Source organism: Oratosquilla oratoria, chromosome 18 (genome assembly GCF_046742065.1).
Source record: "Oratosquilla oratoria isolate Oo_2021 chromosome 18, ASM4674206v1, whole genome shotgun sequence".
NCBI classification, from domain to species: domain Eukaryota; kingdom Metazoa; phylum Arthropoda; class Malacostraca; order Stomatopoda; family Squillidae; genus Oratosquilla; species Oratosquilla oratoria.
Genome location: NC_134794.1, coordinates 63242725 through 63255017, shown reverse-complemented (window position 1 = coordinate 63255017; position 12293 = coordinate 63242725). Strand labels below are relative to the sequence as shown.

The following is a 12293-nucleotide window of genomic DNA, read 5'->3' as shown; positions in this document are numbered from 1 at the left end:
TCTGTTCCTCTCAATCAAGATTCTCCCATAAGCCTTCCCAACTACACTTAACAAGCTAATCCCTCTGAAACTACTACATTCACACTTGTCCCCTTTTCCCTTGTAAAGTAGAACTATACAGGCACTCCTCCAGTCCTCCGGCACTCTACCCTCTCTCCAGCAAACATTAAATAACCTCACCAGCCAGTCCACCATCACTGTACCTCCTTTTTTTTTAGACATTCTGCATGGCATCCATCCAGCCCAGGTGCCTTACCTGCTCTAATCATCTTAACAACTGCCTTCACTTCATCCTTCCTTATTTCTCCTCCGTTTTCCTCACTCATCACGGTCATTTTCTTAGCATTTCCCACTGCAACTATCTTTCCCTCCCTATCCTCCTTCACATTTAGCAACTCCCTAAAATATTCTGCCCATCTTCCCCTTACTGCCTTCTCCTCCATTATCATCTCTCCATCTGCACCTTTTACCTTTTCTTCTCTACTTGATTCACCTCCTCTTCCTCTCTTAATTTCTTTCCAAAACATCTTTTTATTACTTTCAAAATTTTCTGTCACTCTTACCCCACTTCACATCTGCTCTACTCTTTGCCTCCTTTACCATTTGCTTTACTTTTCTTTTCTTTTCTTTGTACCTCTTATATGACTCCCTCGTCCTATTTTGTAACCAATTCCCTAAAATACTCTGCCAGTCCACCATCACTGTACCTCCTATTTTTAGACATTCTACATGGCATCCATCCAGCCCAGGTGCCTTACCTGCTTTCATCATCTTAACAACTGCCTTCACTTCATCTCTCCTTATTTCTCCTGTTTTCCTCACTCATCATGGTCATTTTCTTAGCATTTCCCACTGCAACTATCTTTCCCTCCCTCTCCTCCTTCACATTTAGCAACTCCCTAAAATACTCTGCCCACCTTCCTCTTCCGTTATCATCTCTCCATCTGCACATTTGACCTTTTCTTCTCTACTTGATTCACCTCTTCCTCCTCTCTTAATTTCCTTTCAAAACATCTTTTTATTACTTTCAAAATTTTCTATCATTCTCTTACCCTATTTCATATCTGCACACCTCTTTGCTTCTTTTATCTATGCTTTACTTCTTTTTTCTTTGTACCTCTCATCCTATTTTGTAACCAATCTGTGAAAGCTCGCTTCTTCTCTTCTAAAACCTTCTTAACTTCCTCATCCCACCACTCACTACCCTTGCTTCTATTTCCTCCCGTCCTCCTTGTTCCACACACCTTGTTATACCCTCCTTGAACCATTCCCATTCCTCCTCCACTCCTAGTTCTACTCCATCATGATAATTCAACTGTCAATTGCATATATTGTGAGGCAATAGTGTTCTCAGTCAGCAGGATTTATAAACTGTTTTTGGCATCAGAACTCTCACAACTCCTGACCAGAGGGGTGTATATTCCTCACCTCTGGGGAGCCCTGATGTGGTAGTAACTGTGGATCAGATATTTGCATGGAGTTCAGTGGATGTGTTTTGGATGAATGTGAAGGTGAAAAGCTACAGGTTGCTAAGGATAAGGATGTGTAGCATATAAGGAGGTTATTTGTTTACTATATACAACTTGAAATTCCAAATCCTGTGGTAGAAGATAATACAGGAAGATATATTAAAAATGTGTTCAAATCTTTGAGTCAGTCCTTTATGCACAATACATGCTTAAGAAGGATGGTCAGTTGAGCAGGCCCTTTTATCTCAGCAAAGAGCAACCACTGGATCTGTACTGCTCCTTGTGTGGATTGTGATGAAGGGCTTCCACATATCACCATCCCAACACTACCCACTCACATCATTACTGGAGCACTGGGTTGGTAATGGAAAGGATGAAATTATGGTTACATAATTCTTGGGATTTTTGACAACGACTTAATATACATACATTCCCAGTTGGCGCACTGTGAGACAGTGGAAGCAAAGTCTGAAGGAAGTCTTGGCTTTACTGCCATTCATTAAAAGGACAAACAGAGGTCTAAAAAGAAATCTTTAGCTTTATTTCATGAATGCATACAGAAAAGTATATATATCTTGATCAACATATGCTCTGGTTGCATCAGCAATATATGTATACATAATGTTAATTTTTCTTTCACCCCATTACTTACTGAAAGCTAAATGCACAACTTTAGATTCAAATATATTCAGATATCTTTCTTTTCTCAAAATCAGTTCAAAGACCTTTCTCAACACCAATCTATAATAAAAGAAGATAAGATTCTTACTTAACCTGTGCTTTCATCTCTTGAATGTGGGAGGCCATCTAATATTTATTAAATTAATTCTAGCCAAAGCTATTCAGTTCAGTCTGGCTCTGCAAAGAAGAGGATCTTGATTCACTGTTACCACATTCTGATAGCCAAACACCCAGCCCTCCCTAACATTTCTTCATACATTTTTTAAACTTTGCCACCATTGACTTCAGTCTTTCCTCAGAAGTTTCCACAAGTAGCGTCATTTCCAAAAAACAAAGGGCTGAACCTTGCACCTTCACCCACCAATTCCACTCCTCAGCCAAGCATTTTTACATTTACCTCCCATACCACCCTACCTATGTTGAACAACTATGGCAATATTATACAATCTTGATGCAGCCCCACATTCACTTTAAACTATTACCTCCTTCCATATGATAATGCCTATGTAAGTGTCATGTGGAGCAAGTGTATGAAGATGTTAGTGTTGGAGTCTTGATTATATTAATTTTGTAGTTATAGCTGAATGACCCCCATATTCTGAGAACTGGCTTGATGATATTTTTTGTGATTATCAATATTCATGGAAGCTTGCTGGCTGAGCGGTTTAGGGCGTCATTACTTGCAGCAAAGGTCGAAGGGATAGCAGTTTGAATCCTGCCACCGGCAGGCGCGGATCCAGGAATGTTATTTGGGGGGGGGGGGGGCCCGAACTGATAACCGATACTTGAAACATGCCTATATTTTAACCCCAAAAATAATGCTGTTGGCTTGGAGATTGGTCCAGAAACCTAAGTCTGTTTTGCTCGTAATTGTATGTAAAATCATATATAACTCACAAATATAATTCAAATCATAAATTCCCGCTAAAAAGTGTTTATCCAAGGAGAATCAAACTTGAGATGAGTGAACAATGGTAATGGACCATTACCATTGTTCTTCATACTCAGGGCGTTGCGGGGGCCCAGGCCCCCCTTGTATCCGCTCCTGGCCACTGGCAAAGTTGAACCAAGGGCATAGTTTATTAAATTCCATGCTACAAAGTCCTCTGTGAGAGGCATTGTCCTAGCCTTCCGATAGGGGGGAGTTTGTGACGTTAAACCATATCATCATCATCATCATTAATATTCAGAGTGAAAGAGAACAACTAATACTTCTGTAACTTTTATAATGTGAGTATTATGATGCATCATTGAATCATTGTACATCAGGCAGCTGATGCTGTCTGCGAGAATTTTACTTGTATTGAAGAGGTTAATTGTTTATTCCCTACCCTTACATATTCTCTATTACTCATGACTTGGTGGCGCAGTTGGTAGAGTCCCCGACTGTCACTAAGGCGGCCCGGGGTCGAATCCTGCCCACAGCTGAAATTATTTCAGTATCGCTGCGCTTCGAGTCGTTACTCCAACTCTCATGGGTAGGGAGTTGGGGGTATGTGTGTGTGTGTAAGGTCACAGCATTACCTATAGATCGGTCATATGAGCTCTGAGCTCTCTTCCGGGAGGGAAATAGCTGTCGATCATGAGTCCAACACATGATCCAAAGACCAAGGTAAATCATGTAAAAACTTCAAAGGGCTCTCCCTTTTAACATCTACATTACACTCCAAAATACTTCCTCATCAACCCTTTCATATGCCTTCTCCAAGTCCATGAACACCCATAAAACATCCTTCTGTCAAACTTCTTACAAAGATGAAAGTTATAACCAGTATTTTGTTGTTTGTTAACAAAGCAAGCCCTTACTACAAAGAAATTAACAAAGTGAAAATGAATACCTTGTTAATTTGTTTGCATGTCAGCTTACAAAGAAAACAAGAGTGCTACACAGAATACAACAGGTTTAATAACTTTATCAAGGCTGCAAACTCCAAAAATTCCATTCTAATTACCATAATAAAATTTGGTTCAATTGAAGGGGGAACCTCAAAAATAAAGCGAGGATGCAGGTGAGGCTTTTTGAATTACCAAGACCTCTTTCTATTGTGTCTGTCCCTCAGTTCAATACCTTGTATAAAACATCAGCCAGAGCAAAATTTATGACATATATCCAGTTTCCTCACTTCAATAACTTGTATAAAACATCAGCCAGACACACATCCAAAAATGAACCTTTTGAGAATAGTGGCATATTTCTTGAGATTCTGTTTTGGCTAATACATTATTTCAATCAGTTAGGAAAGGTTCCTAGACTTATGGGGTTGAAAATATTTCAATCACTGAACAATTGTAATTTTTCTTAACATGTATTTTGTATCCACTATGGTCACATGACTTTATTTAGCTCTTGAAAATACTCTACGACTAAAGTGGTCAAATTGTGATTAGCCTGTATTAGGGAAATTTTGACATTAGTTATGTATCAGATTTGTATACAAGACTGCCTTATTACCAATGACCAGATGTAAACTAATTCCTAAAATTATCTAGACCATTCCCATAACATACATTAATGCTTATTATTGTGCAATCAATCACAGAGCAAAAATCCATCTCAAAGGAGAAAAGAAAAGAAAAAGGAAGAAAAAAAAATATATATAGGCATTGGAGATTTCAAGATAATTGAATCAAAGCATAGTAAGTGGCAAGTTAGACTGTTATCGGGCTTACATAACTGTATATAACCAGTGTTAACACCACTACATAACAAAATGTAACAAACTGGTTTGACAGATACATTAAAATTCATAATATAGTACAGGTTATTCATTATCCAGGTACATATTCACTTTAACCTATAATTTCTTTTCTTATATTTTTTCTGTCAAATATATAACAGAATTTTAGAATAAAAAATTCAAGTGGAAAGGAAAGCTGAGTAAAGTAACAAAATGATGAAATACACAAAATGTAAAAGAATTATTATTGATAAGAGAGGAAAACCACAGAGTAATCACACATAGTCTTCATGGCCTCCTAAGAGCTACAAAATGTACAAAAGTGACAAATACACATTACTGGGGCCTTTACTAATTTTTTCCCTTCCGTAAACACACTGAGCAGCATAACAAATACAAATATATTTCAAAGCCAATTTAATAGACCAACTCCCGATCTTCTTATGGTCAGCTTATAAATCAACTTAATTTATAATTCAGCATTTCAGCCATTACTTATTTAATCAGAAAAAATACATATATACAAAATAAAGCATTGACAGTAATAACAAGATGCACCAAAACCACCCCAATACATCACCTGCACACACAAACCAAAATGTTCCCCATAGGATATCATGTCAAAAAGATAGGTACATAGTTCTTTGCTAAAGACCCTTAACTCCATTCATCCATCTCATTATATCGCACAAGCACAACCAGTTGAAAATAAAAAATAAAATAAAATAAAGATATGAACATCACAGAATCTCACTACTCAAACATATACAACAATCTACCACCTTCACCACACATCCACAAAAACATAAGTACATAAGAATGAAGGAGACTACAAGAGACCATATGGCCTACACTAGGCCATTCCATGTCCATTACCACCTATCATCACCATCCATAAAATTACCTAACCTCCTCTTAAAACTACCATTAGTTTCAGCACTCACTACATGGTCACTAAGTCTGTGCCTTTCGTTAACCACACAAAAATACAGTCATGCCTGGATCACTGAACAAGCTCTTTAAGATGGACCACCAAACCCAATAATTTACCAGCCACACAAAAAATAATATATATAAAATGTACATGTACTACAGGCCTTTTTCCTCTTTTTAAGAAGAGTGGCTGGTTCAGAACACACACCTACAGCGTAAGAAATACCAAACACCACACCCATCTCAGTGCCTTAGAGGAGGATGAATGTTTGTCTTCTTTCCTATTACACTAATTAGGTCTCAGTTCTTCCATACCAGGACCCAGCACCCTAAACTGGTTTCCCCTCACTTCTTCACCATACAGTAGTAACTCCCCTTCCTCATCCACTCATCTATGAAATGGATGAGAACATCTCCATTCATTCCTATCTTTTGTAATCTCTTCCCTACTCAACAGGTATTCTGCATACATCCAAAGCTATTTCATTATTGATTTTCCCCTTATGTTCACTTCACCCACATTTGTTTTCTTTGTTCACTCTTTCCATGTGCCCCAAACACCTAAACTTTCTCTGATATACCCTATCTGAGTTTTCTTCCAACATCTATTCCCTGCCTCACTCCTATAAATCTATATCCCTCCTATCCATCATAATCAAACTGATAGACTGATACTGGAGAAAATCAAAGCATAACTTTAATAATGATAATAATGATAATGATAATAATACATACATACATACATATACCAAAGACTTTTGTCCCCCTTACAAGGGAGGTAGCCAAAAGACAAAGGCTTATAATAAAAACCATCCCTATCACACTCCACTCCCCTCCCTCTTATCTTGGCATCTTCTGGATGATGGGTCATCCCTGCATCTTGTCCACTGCCCTGGGTCAGAAGCAATGTTGCAAGACACAGCACATGCACAGCAAGGCCGCTTCATTAAATCAGTGACCCCCCCTCTCCATCCCCTCATACAGAAAAGGAGAAGATGGGGAGAAATCCCTTCGGGCTGCATAAAAAAAATTCTCACATGTACTCCCTCTTCCTCCACCCCCTACCCATTCCACCTCATGGATCACATCATCATCCATATACAACCATTCTTCATTCACCCCTGTCTTCTGTCCTCTCCCATCCTTCCTCAACAGACCTTCCCCTCTTCCCCAAAGCCCCTTTTAACTTTTTAATAATAATAATAAATAATAATAATAAAAAAAGGCTGTGTAGTCTTATGTGTCCTGTGTGATGCTTGAACTTAGAATATTTTGGTGTCTACTGCCACACCAACTTTGTACAGTTACTATTTTAGTATGGGGCAGTCACTTAAACAACCATGTGCTTGTGTAACTTTTGCTTGTCTTGGGAATGACTTCTGGGAGGGGTCTGGTGAATTATAGAATTTGGTGGCATATTCAGTGTGTTTTGTGATCTATGTATGATAGTACTGTGGGATACTGGGGTAGGTAGTTGTTGTAGGTGTCTGAAAAGAATGTTGCTGTAATTGTTTTTATGTAGTATTTGGCAAGTTGTGTTTGTATGGTGTAACAGTGAAGACTGGTGTCTTCAAGTGGTGACATCAAGCTAATAGGAAGATGAACCCCCAGGGTACATTGCCCCTGGAGAGGAACTACCCACAAGTCCTCTGTTCAGGGAACCTTACAATATCCCACCTCCACCTAATGTGAGGTTCTGAGGGATCAGTACCTGGTCAACAAGCACATTTTTATAGAAATTCAGTTAAATGCAAATACCTTCAAAACTGCACAAAAAATACAATGTTGTATACATATTTTACCAGACAGATAATGAAACCACAAATGCAATTTTCTTTGTAAATAAATGATATGGATGATAAATCATCCACCACAATGCAAATTTTCAAAACTATATATCATTGTATATAAACACATACTGACACAAATGTTCAAGTATAATGCAATGGAATTCACTCAGGGTACGGTTAAATCTTAATGATAAAAGCTTTAGTATCCAGACATAATAGCCAACTTCATAGGACATGTATAATGTAAAAATATACTTTAACAGAAGGAGTAAACTTGCAAAGCACACACACTTTCTTTGTGTTTTATCGTTTCTCTTCTAGGTAATTTATCTTAAAGCAATTTCTTAGCCCTAGCTATAATGTAATATACACTGACAGATGGATGATATTAGAAAATGGAGATGCATACAGTTTTCCAAGTATAACTGTAAAAAATAAAATAAAATAAAACAAAAATAAATAACACAAAATAAATCAATCAATGTTCTATGTAATTTCTGCAAATATTCTGAGCTAAAAGTCATCTTGGAAGAGAACTTTATGAATGAAACACTTTTGACCAACTATGGCTCATTTCCTTGTACAGTGCCTGTGGAGTAAAACCCAGGAAAAGGCCAAGCATTTAAAGTTCCAATTAAAAGATTTTGGCACAGTTTACTGTAAGATTTATCTATAATTTTGTACCCTTGCAAATATGATTTCATCTTCCTTTGTTTAATAATAATAATGAGAAAAAAAAAAAATACAGCAGTTAATCAAATCAATCGGTTGTCCCTGGTCTCTCTTGCAGAAGACCTGCAGAAAGAATGACTAACCCAAGATTTTTTACAATATATTCAATGTTTAAATTTTTTCTTTTTCTTTCACTGAGTGATCCTAAGGATGATCAATCAACCATTAGAAGAGACATCTTTACACACTTATTACTGTTGTCTTGATCGTATTTCAGATATTTTCATCAAACAGGTCTGACAAATAACAATGAAGCTCACAACTCACGGAAAGCATCTCAATTGCATTGGTGAAGATATTACCTTTATGATTCTTATATTTCTACAAACCTTAGACAGGCACATGGAACTACTGTCATTACATAAGTACATGAAAATAACCCTTTAATAACAATAACAAAGATTACCTAATGTTTGATAATGTGGGTGGAATGAATGTGGCTAAAGACTTGTTACCTATCCTTCAGGTGCCTGTATCTATGAGAAGCTCTCCCACATACAAGACCTCCAAGGAATATTACCCCAACCAGGGAGAAAAACACTAAAAGGAGATAATTTCTTGCGGGAGAAGTAGTGACGTGATCTATAATCTCTTGTACTGTCTCCAGCTTTGCAACCTGAAATGATATAAGAGGCATATAATCAAAACACACACGCATGCATGCATGCATAAAAAAACTGTTAGATGGGTGTGTGATTTGCATGTCTTGGCTGGCTGCTTCATGTGATGTAATATGAAAAAGAAGACTCCAGTGGGCAGGACACATGGTACAAATGAACAAAGACAGGATGCTGAAGAAGATATCTTTGGTAGAGGTCATCAGAAGGACAACCTTTGGGTCAACCAAGGAAGGATTGGAGAACATGTTCAGAGGAGGATATACACATCAGTGAAGGAAACATGAATGAATGGCTCCAATTAGTTCAAGACAGAGAAAGATGGAAAGTCTAGCCATGAGGGGCCATTGGTCAACATGTGGCCGAGGTGCCAACAAAAAAGTAGAAGTAAGCTGGGTATCTCCCTTATAAGGGGGAAGGTTTCTAATATATAGATTGATATGATATGCCAGGTATGTGAAAGAGGGAATGTCTGTTGAGGAGGGATGGGAGAGAACAGAAGATAGGGATGAATGGAGAATGGTTGTGTATGGATGATGCTATGATGCATGATTGGGAGTGGGTGGGGAATGGGGGGGGGGGGTGAGGGAGTATGTGTGACAAATAAATTTACGCAGCCCAAAGGGATTTCTCCCCATCTTCTCCATTTCTGCAAGAGGGGATGGGGGGGGGGTGCCAATTTAATAAAGCAGCCTTGCTGTGGATGTGCTGTCTTGCGACACTCCTTTTGATCCAGGCCAGTGGGTGAGATGCAGGGATGACCTGTCATCCAGGAGGAGCCAAGATAAGAGTGAGGGAAGAGGGTGAATGGGAGTAGAGTATGTAGGGGTGGAATGGGTGGGAGTGGTTTTTTGGCTACCTCCCTTGTAAGGGGGAAAAAGGCCTAGGTACAAGTATGTATGACATGCAAATGCTGGATGAGTAATGCATAAACTGAAACGTGTCCACTCTACTACTCTGCCTTGCACATGATCAAAGACATGCAGGTCTTCTGCAAGAAATCAGGGACTGGAGGATTGAAAGATGCATTTGTGCAGTGTGTGGCTCCAGCAATATACAGACATGACCGCAACACAGCCGGGGCAGAAGACCTAAAAGGGCAGTCAGTTTCCTCAATAATTTTAGTTCACTGACACTGGGAACTAAAAAACAACAATATTTTAGCTCCACATGGGGGAGGAAAGGGGTTGTGGATGCGAGTGGAATAGGTGGGAGTGAGTACATGCCTGATGACTCGGCTACCTCCCTTACAAGGGGGAAAAAGCCCTTGGTATACACAGAAGTAAAACATAAGATAAAGGAAGCAAAAAGGAGAAAATAATAAAAAATAGGGGAAGAGTATGACAGAAAAATTTGAAAGTAATAACAAGATGTTATGGAAGGTAATTAAGAGAGGAAGGGGATACAAATCAAATAGAGAAGAAGAGGTAAAAGGTGCAGATGGAGAGATGATAACGGAAGAGGCAGTGGTAAGAGGAAGATGGGTAGAATATTTTAGGGAGTTGATAAATGTGCAGGAGGATAGGGAGGGAGAGGTGGTTGCAGTGGGAGGCACTAAGAAAATGAGTGATAGACGAGGAAAATGGGGGAGAAATAAGAAAAGATGAGGTGAAAGCAGTTATCAAAATGAGAGCAGGCAAGGCACCTGGCTTAGAGGGGTGTCATGCAGAGTGTCTAAAAAATGGAGATACAGTGATGGTGGACTGGCTGGTGAGGTTGTTTAATGTTTGTCTAAAAGAGGGTAGAGTGCCGGAGGACTGGAGGTGTGCATGTATAATTCTTCTATACAACGGAAAAGGGGACAAGTGTGTGTGTGTAGTAGTTTCAGCGGGATAAGTTTGTTGAGTGTAGTTGGAAAGGCTTATGGGAGGGTTTTGATTGAGGGGATCAGGAGAGGAACAGAGGGAGTAATTGGTGAGGAACAGTGTGGGTTTAGGAAAGGCAGGGGTTGGGTAGATCTGATTTTTGAGGTAAGATATGTGAGAAAGCTTTAGCAAAGGGTAAGGATGTTTTTGGGGGTTTTATGGATTTGGGCTTATGATATGGTAGACAGGACACTGTGAGAGGTTTTGCAGATATATGGGATAGGAGGAAAGCTATTAAGAGCAGTAAAGAGTTTTTAAAAGGGTAGCAGAGCTTATGTTTGGAATAGAAATGGAGAGAGCGAGTAGTTTGAGGTAAAGGTGGGACTTTGCCAGGGATGTGTTTTGTCCCCTTGGCTGTTCAATTTATACATGGATGGGGTGGTGTGGGAGGTAAATGCAATGGTAATGGGTAGGGGATTGGAGATGGTTAAAGAAAACAGAGAAAAATGGGAGATAAGCCAGTTGTTGTTTGCTGACAACACTGCACTTGTAGTAGGATGAGAGGGGAGATTAAGGAAATTAATGATGGAGTTTGGGAAGGTGTGCCAAAGGAGTTGAAGGTAAATGTGGGTAAAAAGTGATGAGATGTATAAAGGGAGAGGATGGCAGCAAATTGGAAGTACTAAGGGAAAAGGCTGGAGGTGGATAGCTTTAGATAATTGGGGGCCGGGAAAGGGAGGAGTGGAGGTGGAGGTAGAATGAAGATTGAGAGAAGCAAGTAAATGCCTTGGGGAAAAAAAAAAAAAAAAAGTAATGGGAAATAGACATTTGGGAATGGATGCTTAGAGTATGAAGGGGTGATTGTGTTGACAGCACTGTATGATGCAGAAACATGAAACATAAGAGAGGAAGAATTTAAATGTGTTTGAGATTCAATTTCTGAGAAGTATGGTAGGGGTTACTAGGCTGGATAGAGTGATAAATGGGGAGGTGAGGAGGAGAGTGGGGGTGGAAAAGGAGTTGATTGATAGGGGTGATCAAAGAGTATTGGAATGGTTTGGACACATGGAAAGAATGAATGAAGAAAGATTAGTGAAAGAGGTGTGGAAGGCAGAGGTGGATGGAGTGAACAGGAGGGGGTGACCAAGGATGAGATGGATGGTTGGGTAAAAGGGGTGTTGAGAAAGAGGGGGAGAAAGGAAGGGAGCAGACAGGAGATAGGGGTGAGTGGAGAATGATGTACAGATGATCCTGTGATGCATGGAAGGGAGTGGGTGGGGACAGGGGGATTAGGGACTAGCTATGTGTGAATGATATTTTGACGCAGCCTAAAGAGCTTTCTCCCTGTCTTCTCTTTTTCTGCATGAGGGGATGGAGGAGAGGGGGGGTGCTGATTAAATGAAATGGCCTTGATGTGGATGTACTTTGTCTAGGTGAATTGCTTCTGACCCAGGGCAATGGGCAAGATGCAGGGATGACCTGTCATCCAGTAGGAGCCAAGGAAAGAGGGAGGGAAGGAGAGGTGGTGAATGGGAGGGGAGTAGATGGGGATGAAATGGGTGGGAGAGGAATTATTCCTTTTGACTTT

At 39.5% G+C, this 12293-nt stretch overlaps 1 protein-coding gene across 1 annotated transcript in view; it reads right to left on the bottom strand.

Moving 5' to 3' along the window:
• Positions 1 to 1994: 1994 nt before the first annotated feature.
• The window catches only part of Glg1 (Golgi apparatus protein 1), a 67543-nt gene continuing 57244 nt past the window's right edge, over positions 1995 to 12293 (bottom strand). Inside the window, exon 19 of the mRNA XM_076202273.1 lies at positions 1995 to 8899. Within this exon, the coding sequence (XP_076058388.1) occupies positions 8735 to 8899 (165 nt within the window). The 3' untranslated portion in view covers positions 1995 to 8734. The remainder of the gene's footprint in view (positions 8900 to 12293) is intronic.